Source organism: Leptinotarsa decemlineata, unplaced genomic scaffold, assembly GCF_025532065.1.
Source record: "Leptinotarsa decemlineata unplaced genomic scaffold, Ldec_3_MD MMD2_tig00000133_RagTag_RagTag, whole genome shotgun sequence".
Taxonomy (NCBI): Eukaryota; Metazoa; Arthropoda; class Insecta; order Coleoptera; family Chrysomelidae; genus Leptinotarsa; species Leptinotarsa decemlineata.
The window spans coordinates 6719869-6738609 of NW_027412542.1; the positions used below are offsets into that span (position 1 = coordinate 6719869).

An 18741-nucleotide genomic window follows, 5' to 3' on the forward strand; every position below is an offset into this window, starting at 1 on the left:
TCGAAAGATTCCAAACCAAGTTACGTCACGACGTTTCGATTGTTAGTAACTGGATACTAACAATCGAAACGTCGTGACGTAACTTGATTTGGAATCTTTTTATTTTTCATTTTTTGTTAATAATATTTTTTTTTAATTTCCAGCTTTTACTAATATTTTAATTTTTTTGGTTGTTGCTTGTATGTTATTTCTTTGTAATTTCAGTTTTTGTTTGATAAAATTGTTATTTTCGGTGAATCTTTTTAATTTTTTCAGGGATTTTGAATCAATTTATATTTATATTATATTTATATTATATTATTACTTTTGAAACGTAACATTCATTTTCCTCTTAATTGCATATCACAAATCACCCTCCCTTCCCTTCTAAATCATATATCGACCATAACTCATATTATATCAGAAGAATTTTTCAGAGAACTTTGCATGTTGATGGTGCAATAGAACGCTCAATTCAGTGTCTCAATAATTGCAAGAATTAGAAATGCTGTAATTCAAATATAGCTTGGTTCACTGAATTCTTTTACTCTCAGTATGTCCGAAGATTTTTTTGGTTTGCTGATAATTGTGACGTATCATAATTGGTGAATTATGGATGAAACAAGAAAGCAAAATTCCGTCGTTCACATCTTTCATATCTTTAAAATATGTATTTCATTTTCAGGGAGGCAGTTCTTCATTCGTCGAGATGGAAGATTTGGTTGTATGAACTGTGGACATTCCTATATAAGAAAAGCTCACTTTAACAGGCATACAAAATTTGAGTGTGGGGTGGAAAAGCAGTTCAGATGTTCTTCTTGCAATGTCAGCTTCAAACATAATGATCACCTCAAGTCCCATTTGAGAACACGAAAATGTCAACGAAAAACTCGAGGAATCAAATATCTGACTTAAAGACGAAGGTTATCGCGTGGTTTTTGCGTCAGATTTGCGAATCCTCTATGTTAGTGTTTCTGTAATGATTCTTGGTCTTAAAAAAACGTAATTCAACAAAATGACCGAGAACGGTTTACTGAAAAATATTCCTTTCTGTCTTTTTTGTATTTATTGGGTATTCAACCTTCACAATTTGAAAAATGAACGAAGCTGTATTGATAGAAAATCTGTTGAAGTGTAATGAACTAAAAAAGTTACTGCGTATTATAGACCACTGAAGACTTCATTCAATTGGTCAGTAAATTGTCGTTTTTACGAATTTCGATTGAAGAAATAAAATTTTGATGAAAAACGGTATATTTCTTTCAACAAAAGACAAAATTTGTGAAAACGAAACTCACTAATTTAACTCCTTAGTGGTTTTTATGACGCAGTAACTTTTCGAGTCGAACTTTTTAGTTTGTCCTTTTACTCACTTCAACAGATTCTCCAATGATTTAGCCTTGTTTACTTTTCAGATTGTGAAAACAAACAGCAAGGAACATTGCCTCCTCTATTTTCTATCAAAGAATAGAGTAAAATACTTTCAGAACTCACTTATTGTGAACAGAAAAATACAATAAATTGAAAAGGAAAAAACGTCACGAATGCCTCTTCTTTCACTTTTCTGGAATCTTACTAAAGTTATAACAAACTTCTATATATTTTCGAGATGTTTCCAATTTTCCGTTGAAAATTGTATATCATAGATAGATGTCTCTTGAAAATTATCTTAAGTGTTCACCTGAGGAAAAACAGTTTTCTTCGGAAGAATACCTTTCGGTTTCACAACCAGTTGTGAAAAACTTGAAGGAAAATGTGAAAATGTTTTTCCAAACATTACCCAAATTAATGAATATGTATAGAAGCGTTCCATCAGTAATTCGAGTGAGCAAAATCAAACAAGGGTAGGGAATATATGTTTCTTGCTCATTGATAGTCAGTAGCACTCAAGTGCACGGATAAGCAGAAACTGCCTGCCGTAAAAAGCTTCCTTATCCTATGTTAAAAATGTTACAGATTGGGAGAATTTTAGAGAAACCAATACTTGAGCCAACAAAAATTATCAGAGAGACTCTAAGGTCAGCTAAGGACCCTAGAGAGCCTTCAGCAACACCCGGAATATACCGGATCCCTCTAGCTGCGTGGAACTACGAAAAGAAGTATGTGTACCCGTCTCTGTGAACATAAAAAATTGTCGCTTCGGACAAACCGACAAATCAGCTGTAGCTGAACATGCTCTCAATAGAGCACATTGTCGCATTCAAAGATGCAAAGACGCAAATACTCTTGTTTGAAGGTGATTGACAATGTTTCATAATGAATTTCACTAGTTCGGACTTCCTTTGTCTAATATATAAAATGATTTGAAATCCCTGAAACAACTTAAAAAGAATTAACAATAAATAGCTGTAAATAACGATTATATTGAGCAAAAACACCTGAAATGAAATAGTAGTGAAATAAAATACAAGTACCTAAACATAAAACAATTGAATAGAAAATTAAAATAAAGAAATACAAAATGAAAATGAAGATAAAAATGAAAAGTTAAGAGATTTCAGGCTAAGTTAGTTCACGGTGTCTCGATTGTTGGTATCCACAATCGTTTTCGGGTGATGACTGGACTGATTCCTCCGAGAGATGACTATTTATGGGTCGTTCGAGTACTTTCACTCATCCCCGCTTTCTATTTTTTTCCGCTTCACTGGTTCAGTGGGAGATGATCGTTTGGCAGGAGTTGGCCATATTTCGCTTGATGATGGGTTTCCATATGTTGCATATTTCTACGCAGGCTTGGCTGAATACGTTGTTGGACAACATGTATGCGACTTCCTTGAATTTTCTCCTAAACCAATGTTCTTCTCTGTGTAAGATCTTAGCTTGGGACCACTCGATGTTGTGTTGATGGAACCAAATATGGTCTGCTATTGCTGGTTTCTCCTCGCTGTGTGTGTTTCTTGTGCTCAGCAATGCGAACATTCAATGGCCTCTCAGTTTCAATTCTTGGAATCGCAGTCCGCGTTTGGTGGCCTGGTTTTCGTGAGGCTGCTATGGATGATGTTACCGGATCTGAAGCAGGTTTTGATGTTGTACTTGTACCAATTCTGCTTATCCTCTCCGATAAACCTCTGATGTAGGGAAGTGCAAGCACTGGTTGTGACAGCTTCTCTTCCTTGCTAGGCTTCTGCTGTCTTTTAGCCAAAATCTTTTCTACCATCGCTTTGGAGTAGCCATTCCTTTGAAGATCATTTTTGATGATGTCTATAGTTCCTTCTCGAGACCTTCCTTCGTGTTACAGATCACGGAAGCACGGTGTTTCAGGAAGGCGTCTAGTTCAGTAATCCCTTGGTTCCATATTATGAAGGTGTCGTCAACATATCTCAACCAGACTCGAGGTTTCTTGTGGGCTTCTTCAATGGCCAGAGTTTCAAACCACTCCATATATATGTTGGCTATGTCTGGTGAAAGTGGCGATCCCATTGGCAGTCCCTCATCTTGCGTAAAGATGAGCAAGGATTTATGTTCGATAAGGACTGTAGTTACCATGTGGGCCGGATGTTAGATATTTAAAAGGAGACGACAATCTGGAAAATTAATAATGGAAGACACCAACCTTAATTTGGTTCCGGAAGATCTCCTTGCCTGATCTCACTTCCTAATCAGTTCGTGGGGTACCCCGGTGGCGATCTTGAAGGATGCTGTTTTGGTGGTAGATAATGATAATTTTCACCATACATTTAGCGGAACACACGTTTTTTGCGGAACACACTTCTTTTTCCGAGCACACCTCTTGCTTCAGTTGGAAATAATAGTTTCGTACACAGCATTCTAGTAATTCCATAATTACTTCTATAGGTAGATTCGTTCTCTCTTTCAGGTTCCCGTCTTCGGATAGCTTTTTCTGTATGATTTGGAGTGCTTCTTCAACCGAAACGTTGGTGTAAAGGCTTTCCACGTCGAAACTTCCTGTGTGACTTCAATTGACCCTAGTAGTTCGACAAAATGCTTCGAATCCTTCACAAAAGACGATGTTTTTCCTTGTGAAAGTTGTATTATGGGAAGTAAAAATCTAGACAAGTTTTGAGTAGCCGAATCTCTGGAGCTGATGATCGGTCTAAGCGGAACGTCCTTCTTGTGGATTTTGGGTAGTCCATACAAGTGAGGAGGCTTACTGTGGTGCGGTGTTAGTGATGATCTTTCCTTGTCCGAAAAACAGACTTGGTGTTTTTTCAAAATCTGGTACAACTTCCTTTCTATTGATGCAGTAGGGTCACGGACGATCTTTGTATATCGTCCCTTCTGAAGAACCTCTTAGATCCTCTGTTCGTAGAGAACAGTATCCATCACCACAGTAGCGTTTCCTTCATCTGCAGGTATGATCTTGATGGTTTTGTCTCTACGTAGGCCGTTCAGAGCTCTACGTTCTTCATTGCTGGTGATAGATGTTGGAACTGATTCTCGATCCAGATGCTCTCTGATTTTCCATCTGAATTCTTCTCTCTCTATCTGGTCAATAAGGGAACTGGTGAATTCCACTGCAGTAATTATCTCCAAAGTGAGCAAAGAATATATAGAGAGGCAATAGAAATTCAGCAACACTGGGATGATCTCGGTAGAAACAAAGAGGCAATGAATATCAGTAAAAGATGACTATCAGCCCTTAATTTACCACAAACAAGGTCATTCATTCCAATAAAAAAAACAAAGTCATGCCCACCAATGATGATAAAAAACCGGAGAAACGATATCCAGTTGGCTGCCCAGACCGAAAGAGAGATTTTTCCTAGAAAACCAAGGAGTATATAGCATCACATCCGAGGACTGTGGTCAACAATATATCGGTCAGACCAACAGACGTATATCTGCCAGAACCCAGGAGCACAAAAACTCGATAAGAACAAAACAAACCTCCTCTGCCCACTTTCAACACCATCTACAAACAGGTCATAATATTAATTTTGAGTCCACAAAACAGATAGCACAGGTGCAAAACCCAAGAATTCGACAAATTAGGAAAGCTATCGAAATCGAAAAGCAAGGCCTCATCACTAAACATCCCAAGGATTTGGAAAACAATAATTAAAAACAACCCCCAAAGACAACCACAAATTGATAATGAACCATCGCAGGTAGGAGAACCGCCAGAAGCCTTTAACAACCCTCAGGTAGAAAAACAGGTAGGAGAACTGCCAAAAGCCATCAACAACCCTCAGGTGGAAAAACAGGTAACAAATCCGTACAACTTACGCAAGCAAAACCATATAAAAACACCACAAGAAGAACCTAACATCAGTTACACCTCTCGAAGCGAAGCAGTAACTCGTCTTGATAATGCCATCTGAGATGATGGCGAAACGTCGACTATCGAATAGTACACAACGGATGAACTCCCGGAAAAACATCACATCATATATATATATATATATATATATATATATATATATATATATATATATATATATATATATATATAGTTGGATAGGAAGGGGGAGTACATTAATTGGATGGCCACCAAGATCGCCTGACTTCACTCGATTTTTTCCTTTGGGGTTATGTTACACAAAAGATTTACAAATCACGACCAAGGAATCGAGTGGAACTGTGCACCAGAATTCAGCAAGCTTGCGATGCAATTACTCCACAACAATTGAGGAATACTTTAAAAAATATTCGTAAGCGATATGATAAATGCATTGAATTGGATGGAAGTTTGGTGGAGGCCACCAGAATATGAATTGCACTCATTTATTTTTCAATTCGGTATCTTCTTGGTTTCTATTTTTACATTGATTGTGAATAAAAGATTGTTTTCCGCTAGTTTGTAGCAATTAGAAGAATGTACTTACAGTAATTTTTTTGTAGATTCATTTGAAATTATTGACACTAAAGTTTGTTGTGATAAACTGATTGATTGATATGGTTCGACATACATTATGAAAGGAAATTGATTCTCCCATGAACGTTTCATGAATTTTATTTGAATAAATAATATTTTGTGAAATATTGCCCCTAATCCAGTGGTGTAGTAAGAACGTTGCTAAAATTCCATTGAACAACATATTTTTCAAATTTTATTCATTTATAACTTTTTTATTACCGAACAGATTTCGATGAAACTGTGATCAGTAATATTTCAAGACATCCTGAATCCAGTGGAGTATACAGAATTTTCATAAAATTCCTGAACATGAATTGGTGGGTTGATTAAACGGCATATTTTTCAAATTTCATTCCTTCATAACTTTTTTATCGATTGACGAATTTCAACGTAATTTACATGTTATCCATTGGAAAATGTCACAAATCCAGTGGTGTAGTCAGAGTTTTTCTAAAAAAATCGCTAGTAATTTTTCTAGATTTTTGACCTTGAAAAATAAGATTAGTTGGCCCTGGAAATTGAGATTTATTCATGATATTTGGTGTCCTAATAGACTTTTTGAATATCTACCTAACAAAAAAAAATCATTCCAATCGGTTAAAAAAAGTAAGTTTTATAAGGGTGCTTCCATCTTAAATGGATCACACTGTATATATATATATATATATATATATATATATATATATATATATATATATATATATATATATATATTAATTCTGCTAGTGAGTTTAATAAGAAAAATGAACACTACCAGTAAGTATGAAACCTATAGAATATGTAAACGTAAGGGTGCCTATTTTTATCTTGTCTGAACTATTGAACAGCCAGGCGTTAAACCGTATTTATGCCGTAGTTGGTTTCACTTACTTGTTTAATATATCAACCAAACATAATATCAAGCACTGTTTTATTGCAAATCCGATGATATAAGGGTTCCCGTAAAAACTCTGTTTCGAATGACGAGTCCGAGGATAGTATACTGTACGATAGACAAAGACACAGGATTGTAGCTGCGCGCGGCTTAGCTACAGGAAATGAGAGAGTGCGCATGTTACTATTTCATGCAATAGAGAATGACAGCTACAGACTTGTAAATAGCAATATTTTGGGCATTTAGTAACCTAAAATATTCTGTTGATATTGACAACACGTGTTGGTAAGTACTTTAACAAAAATGGCTAAAAAGTGTTTGTTATGTGACTCCGATAATCTAGTGTTAGATTCTAATGATCAATCTTTTAATCATTGTTTATTAAAATTAGCTTTTCGAAAAGAAACGAACTTTATATACAGTGATGTTGAGCTTACTAAAGAGTAGCACAATTTTTTGGTTGCCACACAGCCTGTCTGAAAAGTCAATGTTTCAAAAATGAAATATCATGAAGAATTTCAAAACTTTTGTGAAGAGAATAAATACAGTAAGTACGTAATATTTTATTCATCCACATTTTTTGTGCAATAGTAATAATATTTATAGTATTCAACGTGTATTTTTTTGTAATTTTCTACACTCTCAAATTTTTAAATAGATATAAAACACAAAAGTTACAGATTTTTTGTTAAACAAATAAACTGCTAGAAATTATCATTATGGCTGCTCAATAGTTTGGACAGGATAAAAATAGGCACCTTTACGTTTGCATATTCTGTAGGCTTTATACATACTGTTAGTGTTAAATGTTTTTATTGAACTCATTAGCAGATTTAATTTAAAAAAATCATTTTTAATTATTGAATAATTATAGTTCGTACAATATTGTAAGGGGCACCCCTTGTTTTCTGTCATTTTCAACATAGTAAATTACCTATAAAATAATTTTTATCCGTTAAACAGACCGGTGAAGATCTTGTTTATAACGGATCTTAGACTATAACCATAGTTGTAGAAACATAAATAGTTCCCAGCAAAATTACAAAATTTCAATTCATTTCAAACTCGAATAGTTGATAATTGAAACGTTTCCAAAGTATCTCCGATTATCTCACAACAGTGAAATTCTGATCCATCATTGTCAAGTTGAGGGAAATATAAAACCCATACAAATTCAAACATTACTTAGACACTTAAGATTACTAACCCTTTCCAAATTTGAATGTATGCAATACATGCAAATATTCATATTTGGCAACACATCAACATCTTCGACTTTCCAGGAGTTCTGATCAGAACTCCTGGAAACTCATCTTGAAAGCACAAACAGGGTCTTATTTTTTGCTTACGACCAGCTGGACTCAGTACGAGGTCGTCTCACCTAAGTCAAACCAGGGTAAAAATCCGAATCTCGAGGAAAAGCCGGTACTTACTATAAATATAAAAACTCTCTCGTGCATATCAATATTGATTGTGCGACCAGAAGAATATATGTCTTTGATTGGTAAGCAGAGATTAAAAAAATGTTGTTTCTGTCAAATTACAAAATAACTCCATAGTCATAAAGCCTGCTGCATATTTCTTGTCCAACTTCTGACGTCACTAAACGAAAAAGGTTCTCAAATTGTCATATTTTTTTCAAAGAATACTTTATGAGAAGTATGACCAGCACTCATTTCAGCACTTTGGAGTCTCAATATTGAGACTCCAAAGTGCTGAAATGAGAAAGCTTTGGAAACGTTGTCACTTTTCCACTAGAAAACTGGCATATCAGCCAACAATAAACACTGCTTACAAGCCAGTATTTATTGTTGGCAAAATATTCGAATTTCTGTTGGCGTTGGTGAATAAACTTCAATCGAACCAAATATAACAGGTATTGTGAAAGTATCGCAATATAACTAAGGAAAAGTTGACACATTTCAATCCCACAAAGACGAAAAGGAAAATTCAACTGGAACAATACAGCTGGAAGCGATTGAAATTGCAGAGGAACTGGGTGTGGAACTGACAATCCTGCGAGTCGTTTTCAGGCTACAACATCGCAGTGATCCACCTATAAAGAGTTCTTCTGACTACTGGTGATCTCGTATCTGGATTCAATAATATCGTCTCTAAGTACGTACTAAATATTTCTTGAAAAATGAACTGGATATGGTAAAACTGAACGCATCGGTAGATGTTTCTAAGCTTACAGAAATTGATCCTGAACTAGATCTTTGGTTGAAACTCTGGGAAGACGAGGCAGCATCAGCAGTTCATGAAATTGAAGTAGCCGACTCATTTGCAGATTGTGACATGTGTTACCCCGTTATCAAAAATGTCCTTCAGATTCTCATTACTTCAACATGTATTACCTGCACGATTAAACGGTCTTTTTCTACCTTGCCTAGAATGAAAATCTCGCCCAGGTCAACAAGGGGCCGAAATACAGCTAAACGGCCCTGCTCTAATGAGCATGAACAGAAAATACATAGTGCAAGAAGGCTTTCGTTTAAGAAGTTCAGAAAAAATTCTACTGAACCCTATAAAACTATTACTTTACCAGTAAGCCACTTTTTTACAAATCAATTAATTTTTTTGTGAATTAAATAAACTGTATTGATGTAATTGCAAAGTTTATATGGATTTGTTCCCATCTCACGTGTTTATCTAAGAAGACATGTAGTATTGCCCAATTTTCAGTTCTTATGTATGTAATTTGAAGTGTACCTGCTCCCCCCCCTCTTCACTGAACCGAAGTTGCGGACGCTCATGGGTGGAAATTTAAATACAATAAAATGAACCTGATATGAAATTATTTTCATGGATGTTACTACAAAATCATCAACTGTTACCTGTGAGAAATATTGAAAATTATTAAAGTTTTATCCCAACACCAAACCGTTATTTTCATCACCCCGACACTTGTTTCAATCACAAAGTGATCATCTTCAAGAGGAAGATCAAAATATTTAACAACACCAACATCAAACCGTTATTTTAAAACCTCGACACGTGTTTCGATCAAGAGGAAGATTAATCTTTTAGTTTAATCTTTCTCTTGAAGAACACCAAACCATTAATTTCAACACCTCGACACGTGTTTCGATCACCAAGTGATCATCAACAGGAATATTATTCTTCCAGTTTATTCTTTTCGAAAATGATCACTTGATGATCGAAACACGTGTCGAGGTGTTAAAATAACGGTTTTGTGTTGTGATAAAACTCCAGTAATATTCATTACTACACCGAAGGTTCCAAACAGTACATCACAAATGTTACCTGTGAGACCTGTGTAAAGAGGTTTCTTTCATACGATCCTTACAAAGCTTTGGAATATTTACATAACCCAATGACATAGTGTTCAAATTGAAGGGAGTATATGGGGCTCATCCACATTTTTCATGTAAAAGTGGAGCATTAGAAAGCCAAAACCTTTGTTTCCGAAAAATATAGTGTTATTATCGCATGTCACCTTTCAACAATTTCAAAACTGATCACTATCCATAAAAATCAACCACAATGAAATAAAAGATAAAAGGTGAAACTGAAATACTCTTCTCGACGCCAACTTGGTTGATGTAGTTTACCTCGAGAAGAGTATTGCAGTTTTGGTATTTCAGGAAGGGCTTGATTTTGAACCACAATGAAGTTTCAGGTGGAGTGACTGAAGAAAAGGATGAAACATGATTTTTTCTGTCAATAATAGACCAAATATTACTCAGATACATTTTTTCAGGACTATTCTACTGTGGACTATGCGATAAAAAATACAAGCACTACCAATCCCTTTACAACCATCGAAAATTTGAATGTGGAAAGGATCCGTTTTTCAAATGTCCTCATTGCCCATATCGTGGAAAAAGAAAAACACATCTGAAACAGCATATGCAGAAGAGACATAATATGTTTTTTTGACACTTATCATGAAAGTATATCGAAAAAAATATTTGTTAGAGTTGACCAATACAAAGCTATATACATATTATTTACATTTTCTTTCTTTTTTTCACTACTTCCTCAAAGTAATTTTAATACCAAATTGAAAGATAAAACGGATACTACAAAAAAGCCAAATGTGATTTATAACATTCCTTGTTACAATTGTAGCTTGGATTATATTGGAACAACATCTAGAATTCTTAATGAAAGAATAACCCTTCACATAAAAGCTATATAAAGTTCAATAAGAAATAATGTGCATTAGCACAACATTCTATAGAAACAGGACATAAACCAAATTACTCTAATATCAAAGTTTTACATACAAAAAAATATTTTCAAACGCCTTTTTTTGAAATGGTTGAAATTAATAAGTCTTCTGATTGTATGAATAAGAACACTGACATTGATAATCTCAGCAGTACATACAGTAACTTACTGGAACTACATCAGGAACATAATAATAATGAAAACTGTATCAATCAATAACTCTTTTTTTAGAGTCAAAATTAATAAAATCATTATATCCATTGAGACATGACATTTATGTGAAGGTATGACATTTGTCAAACCCACAAAAAATCCTATACATGTTTAACTTTTATGTGTTCAATTTATTGTTTTTCACTCATTTTTACAGTATAATTTGTAATGTTATTAAATGGTGAAAAAATTCACAACTCATTAAATTATAGGCCATGAAGAAGCTTATATATATATATATATATATATATATATATATATATATATATATATATGTATATATATATATATATATATATATATATGTATATGTATATATATATATATATATATATATATATATATATATATATATATATATATATATACACAAGTACATAAAGATCTTAGCTTTACATCAACATTAGCCTTAGCCAATTAGACAAAGTAACAGTCAGTACATTATAAAATAAGATAAAAAATTGTAAAAAATAATAAATATTTACAACTTCAAGTAAAAATTCCCCCACTGTATAGAAACCATTTGTCGATAGAAATGATTTGAATTTTTGTTCAAAGGCAATTGGTGGCAGTGTCTTTAAACTGTTCAGCAACTTATTATAAATACTCATTTCAACAAACACAGGAGATTTTTCATATTTTGTATAGATACGTTTTCGACTTGTGAGCATATTGCTTTTCCTAGTATTATAGTTATGTACAATCATTGCTGCTAAAAACTTTGTATAGGTTGTTGATCTCAGAGATTCATTAAGAAAATTGAAAGTGAAGTTATGTAGACTCCGAGGAGAATATGCAAATTCAATACAAACTGTCCTATTTACATTAACGATTAGTCTGTTTTTGAAACACCACTCATTGAATTCTTGCAATTCAGTAAGTGTGCAGACGTAGTCCCTTGGAATGGCCCATTAGATTACCTGATTACAACTCTAGATGTTTATCAGGCAATAAAATTTTCCCAGGAACATTTCATATGTGAGAAATGAATTTGTATTTGTAAACAGACTTCACTTTTGCCAGTAAGTGGATGATGAACATTTTGAACATTTAGTAAGTGAGGTTTGAATACATTTTACTTTTTATTTGTCATGCTTATTGTTCAAAAGTAAGTATAAGTAAGTATATTATCTAAAACTATGTTAATGTGATATCTAACTATGATCTTCTAAATTATTTTAAATTGGGCGTTGAGAATCGCGTTTTCACACATACATTTGTAAATACGAATGGTTCAGCGGTAGTGCGTCGGCCTCGCGCGCCCAAGGACCTGTGTTCGATTTCTGACAGCCATAATCTTTTTTAGTTTCTATATTGTAATTTTTTTTCTTTTAGGTTATATTAATATTTGGACTTGCTGGAGCTCTTAGAAGAGATGAACTGTATAAACTGAAATTAGATGATATTGAAGATTTAGGTACAATACTCATAGTAAACATCCATGATACAAAAACCAAAATCTCAAAAAAATTTACCATCACAGAACATCTTGAATTATACCGAAAATATACGGCACTCCGTCCGCAAAAATACGCAGAAAAAAAATTATTTATTAATTATCAAGGTGGAAAATGTACCTGCCAGATCGTTGGTATAAATAAAATTGGTAAAGTTCCTTCGGTAATCGCAAAATACCTAAATTTACCTCATGCTGAACAATATACAGGCCACTGTTTTAGGCGGTCATCCGCCACGTTATTAGTAGAAGCTGGAGGCGATTTGCTTACCTTAAAAAAACATGGAGGTTGGAAATCCTCTGCAGTGGCAGAGCATTATATAGAAAACTCAATTACTCAGAAAATTGATGTGGCAAATAAAATGTTATCGCCTCAAAATTAAATTTCCTCAGCCCCTATCCCCACTACTTCTATCATCTCAACTTCCAAGTCAAGAAACACACTAATAGAAAAATCAAATGCTGCAGGTGTAAGTTTCGGAATGGTCACAGGTTCCAATATTACTATTAATAATCATTATTATTCCACATCAGAATGAAAACCAAAAATAATAATCTCAGTATAAGAATTAATTGTTAATTTTATAATATAGGTACTTACTAATTATTCTGAAATTCAATAAAGCTCTTTAAACTAATGGTGCTTAATTTTCTCTGTATGGTCGTAGAAAAAGTATAGTGTGCAACATGTGCGTGAAGACTTTTTTACACTCGCGTTGTTTGCGACACTCGCCTGAGGGCTCGTGTCGCAAATTCCACGCTTGTGTAAAAAAGTCGATTTCACGCACTTGTTACACAATATACTATTATGTAACGGATCAGTTACGCCGCCATAGCACGTGCAAGCAAACAATAATTATTTGTGTTGTGATAGTTTAACCAGTTGTGTATGTCCGCCGTCGGAAGACGTGCAAGCGATTCATAAAATTAGGAGAAGCATCAATGAGGAGTGTAGTATTGTGTAAAGCAAGTGTTTATTACACGACGGTAAGAGAGATGGTCATATATCACCAACAAAGGAAGCTGAAGCCATTAAATTAATTAAGATAATATAACATAACTTTGCCCAATCCATTTAACCTCACTGTGGTTGAGATAACTGAATACACTAACAATAAAAAAAAAGAGATGTATCATGTTGATATAAAGTATAAGTTGTTATAGTCTTTTAAAATGTTACTTTTTTCAAGCCTTAAGGCCTTGAGTTCAAGTTCAAAAAATATATTTTTTTATACAGATAAAAAATAGAGATATATCATGTAAATATAATATATAAGTCGTTATAGACTATTGAAATGTTACATTTTTTAGGCCTTAAGGCCTTGAGTTTAAGTTTATGAGACATAATTTGTAGCAAATTAAATTGTCTACAACTTTATTCCTATTATTTTCTTATCGTTAGATGGAAAATAAAAAAATTATTAACAAAAATATACAATTATCTTTCGGGCGTTATAACTTCTTTTCTGGTAATTTCACAATAAAATGATATCGGAGCAATCTAAGAGGGTTTCTTAGGGAATAATCTCCACTGAAAATTGGTTTGATTTTATTAATTCATCTGGATTTTACAGCGCTCCTAAATTGACCGTGTTTTTGAAAACATGTAAAAATACGATAAAAATGAACACTCGTAAATTATTATTACTTTTTTATCGACCCTTTCCCCCCACTACCTATTAGGTAGAGTCTGGAGGCACGTTTTTTTTACGTAGGATTCCCAGTAGGTCTAATCCACGGACAATTTCTTGGCTAGATGATACTAAGCATAATTATTATATTTGAAAAGTTGTTTTCCAACTATTGCTTTTTCATTTTCTTTGATGGTCCAGCATGCGGTTCAGGATCTAATTCAGTACCGGAGGTGATTGTTTGCGGAACAACGGGAGTTAGAATAGGAACAAAGTTGTAGACAATTCAATTTGTTACAATAATTATTAATTCATGAAATTTTCTGTAGATACAACGAGATACAACGCGAAAACCCGTTGCCCCAAGCTTGCGGCCGGGGACAAGGGTTGCGACCTCACGAACTTTAACTTAAACTTACACTAACTCCCCTGCATTTCAAAAAAAATGAAATTGCGTCATCTGAAAAATGTAACTTTTCAATGGATCATCAGTGAAGATAGTTAGTGGTAAAAAACGGAATATAACTCTGCAAATGTATAAATGATTGTGGAAAATGTTTTCGTGAATATAAAACCTCCAAAGTCTAAAATGATCCTGATCGTTTTTATAATCTCGATACTATTTTGTCGTCCTTTCAGGATCGATGATGCATGTTTATCTTAAAGTGATTTTTAATTGTTCTTACACAATATGTTTATAGTGCCAAATATTGGACAAACAATATGTCAAATCCATTTCGATGCCTATTAGGTGACAGTTACTAATTCAAGATAATTGAAATCTGATAATTATTTACGTCATACAGATTGTATATTGTATATTATCCTAAAAATAAATTTGATTTGATTCGATTCGATTTTTGAGAAATATAGGTTTTTGTGTTTCTCCTTCGCCATCTTTATACAAAAAATGTGGGAATCTTTCGAAGAAAAAAAGGAATCAATCAATTTTAAAATAAACTATCTACAAAGATGTGTAGATCATGCAAAGAAGCAACTTTCAGACATAAACTGAAAGAAAAAACCCTCTGGAAACAACTATTTTTATATAAATATCAAATTGCACTGAAAAAAATATTTTAGAGTAGCTACTTTTTTATGAACACTGAAAATTATATGTTTTTATAGTTCAGCCTTCGTCACTGAATCAAAAACACATACAATAGAGTTATTCAACTATGAGGAAAAATAATGCAGGAAATAATTGAGGATAGGTCCCATAGAGGCCAGGTTTGGTACACAAAATACTCCATAACAGATGATGAAAAAGCGATTGACTATTTGTCCTGATATGGATATTCCGATATTTTCAATCAAATACTGTAATTTTTCGTAAAATGATATCAATATAACAGTGATTGTGTTCTTTCCTTCTCAAGTACTTACCAATTCAATTATTGAAGATCTTATATTAGAGAATAAAATGAATGTGTCATCAAGCTGTTTTTTTATGACTAATTTTCTATACAGTCTCAGATCTTCAGGACTTTCTTCAAAGTTTCTGGAGCGAATATTCACTAATACATACATTTATCATACATTCATTTTTAAAAACAGTCATATTTCAGTTTTTTTCCCTGAATTGTTGGGATCCACGGTACCTGTACCTACCTGGACAAGCAAAAATAAGTCGATGTTGTTTATTTAGACTTTCAAGAAGCCTTCGATCAAATAGGCCATTATGTTCTTCTCAGCAAATTGACAAAATTGGGACTCTCTAACCAACTGCTTACTCTAATTGAATCATATCTAGCTAACAAAAAACAATTCGTCAAATATGAATCTTTCAAATTGGCTCAGTACGTAGTTACATCTGGGGTACTATAAGGTTCTAATCTTGGACCTATATTATTTTTAATTTCTATTAATGATTTGGCAACCTCTTTGAATATTCCTAGCCTACTATTTGACGACCTGAAACTATATTATAAAATCGACGACATTACTGACTGCCAACGTGTACAACATGAATTGGATGTAATCAAACTTTGGTGTAATAATAATCGTCTACAACTGAACGTATCCAAATGTAAAATAATATCATTTACAACAAAAAAGCGAACTTTAATGTACGATTATTCAATCAACAATACTACAATCAACCGCGTACACGAGATAAAATATCTTGGTATAACATACGACAGTATATTAATATTAACAACATATATATATGAGGAACATGACTACTGATTTCATAGTACCTACCAAGAAGTGAAGGTCGACACAATCTGAAATTTCATTGCGAAGCATCACGCATAAATGTTATGCTACGTTCACCATTAAATATGTATCCAGGAGTTCCGTGGTGGCCGTGGTAGTGGACGGACGTGCTGATAACGTCCGTCCACAAAGAAGGTACGCGGATGCCATGTGCTATCGTGGGGCTCCGTTTTGTGTTGTGTTGTATTAAAATTGAAATGTGGAGTGCCTGAAAAAGTGATGAATAAGTGGCCCCCTTTATTCACGCCGGTATCCAGGCCGCGGTGGTTCGGATAACCACGTAAAGGGGGCTATATATGTGAAAAATTACCAGAAGGTCTCCCAAGTAGGAGGCGACTTCAAAAAATGAAATTGTTTTTATGTTAAAAAAAACTAGTGTTTTTTATATGTAAAGTTAGAAAAAAAGGGTGGCAGCATTGCTTTGTGCAAGACCGCTGCGCCCCCCGACGAAGCTCCTGTTAACCAACAGGAGGAGCATTGGTCATATGCGCCTGAAGATAGGAAGCAACGACCATCTAAAATAGAGAGAGAGAGAGAATATGTATCCACAATCACTTTTGATAGTATTATAAATAACATTTGTGTCAGTACTGCTACATTGCATAATTTGTAACAAACTTTGTGGAGATCAAATCGTGAGGTGTAGTTTTTGAAATCATTTGCTTATAGTCGGATTCAACTTCAGTGTAATTATTTGGTGTATTTACATGTTATCATTTTTCAATCACATTCATTAACACAAAACACTTTCCACCATAAGTTTTCTTAAACGTCCAAGTATTCATTTCATTAGAATTTTACCGAACCCTGAACATTCCTAGTAGATCTGGCATCACTGGTTCATTCATATTCCAAGTAAGTCACCACACCATGCTTTTGAAGTGACGTCACTGTCGATTTTCAAGGCGGGAAGCAGCTGTTCTGGTGTATTATTGTTTACAACACAATTATAGGAAGTGGTTGTGATAGTTTTCGTTCAATTTTACTTTGGGAATATGTAATCAAATCAGTTGACTGATAAATTTGATGAAATGTGAAGTGCTCAGTGTATAACAAGTAGATTTAATATTTTATTGTGTTTGTGTTTTAGACCGGGAACGGTAACCTAACCTAACTTATGATATGAAGTTTTCACCTTAGAAAATAAACATGAACAAACAACTTTTTCCATTTTGGGGGAAAGAGGTGCTTTACGAAAATCTTAAATGATTATTGTGAAGTGGGTTGATTCTGCTTGTGTAGGAAAGTGAGTGAAAACAATGTATTGTAAATATCAGCTTTTGTGAATGAAAAGTAAGTTGTATCTTGATGGACATATTAGGCTTTTTTTTGGCAAAATAGATAGCACTAATGCATTGAAAATGAATAATACTGATTTTTCTTTGTCTTAAATGCTACAACTTCTGGTCATTGGAGGGTCGTCAGGAAATGATGTTTTCATTAAGTAGGTACAATTTAGCCTTTTATTCTTTTGTTGGAATCTTAAATTTTTTCTCATTTCTAATACAAAACTTGTCAGTTCATCGGAGGGATGTAGCAGTAGTTAATTTGAGAAAGTTTTCCTGACTTCTTTAAATATTGTTGATCAGTTTTTATTTTTAGCATATCCATTGGAATAAATTTTGTTATCTATACCGCAAAAATCATTGTCGGGTATTCGGGGAGTTAATACAGTGAGGTTTTCATTTCAAAAATTCAAAAGAAATTTATCAGGTATTTCAAATTGATTTTGATTCTTGTACCTTTTGTATTAATGTTTTTCTCATCTACTAGGCAAAGGTCATTGTTGGCTGACTAGGAAAAAAAGATTATATCAATATATATCAATATTATATCAATATACCGTGTTAGGAATCACACGTTAAAATAAGTTTCTCGCTCGCACAAGTTTCTCAACTTCTGAGAGTTGTCGTTCGTATGGGGGCGACAGCTAAATAACGGAAAAACAGATTTAAAACAAATAATATTGTATCAATATCAATATTTTGATGTATGTAGCTCAACGATTATGGACATACAGGATTACTTACTTTTGCGATTTTCTTAGACAAGTCACGTGGTCTCGTGACGTAACAGTGGTGACTCTGAATTGATTCGGTACTGCACTTTTGAATTGAAATTAACAAATTTCAGGTAAATCCCGTATTAAAATATTATTTGTATATAGGATAGAATACTTAATATAAATGGATTAATACTAAGTAAACATTTTTCTTTTCTGGATGATAGGGCGAGCTATTGTGCCCTTTTTGAAAGTAAGAGGTTTCATCAGTAACTCCCACAAAAATTCTGTAATGAACTTTGTTTTAGATAATGATATTATCTAAAAAATGTTTCCATAACTTTTTGTTCC

The 18741-nt window shown here is 33.7% G+C and overlaps 1 protein-coding gene and 2 long non-coding RNA genes across 4 annotated transcripts in view; all 3 read left to right on the forward strand.

Annotated features, from left to right (window-relative positions):
* Positions 1-6468, forward strand: part of LOC141481272 (uncharacterized) — a 106729-nt gene extending 100261 nt beyond the window's left edge. The window contains exons 2-3 of the long non-coding RNA XR_012464851.1: positions 4982-5048; positions 5097-6468. This is a non-coding gene — a long non-coding RNA (uncharacterized lncRNA). The remainder of the gene's footprint in view (positions 1-4981; positions 5049-5096) is intronic.
* Positions 6469-6496: 28 nt separating this feature from the next.
* LOC111502688 (uncharacterized) lies at positions 6497-10644 on the forward strand. Of its 2 annotated transcripts, none has more exons than XR_002721763.2 (2): positions 6497-7222; positions 10396-10644. It is a non-coding gene; the product is annotated as an uncharacterized lncRNA (long non-coding RNA). The 2 variants fall into 2 exon arrangements; XR_012464850.1 differs by having other exon boundaries at positions 6497-7218.
* A 6362-nt stretch (positions 10645-17006) lies between these two features.
* The window catches only part of LOC111502702 (uncharacterized), a 72864-nt gene continuing 71129 nt past the window's right edge, over positions 17007-18741 (forward strand). Inside the window, exons 1-2 of the mRNA XM_074172624.1 lie at positions 17007-17421; positions 17479-17681. Of these exons, the coding sequence (XP_074028725.1) occupies positions 17675-17681 (7 nt within the window). The 5' untranslated portion in view covers positions 17007-17421; positions 17479-17674. The remainder of the gene's footprint in view (positions 17422-17478; positions 17682-18741) is intronic.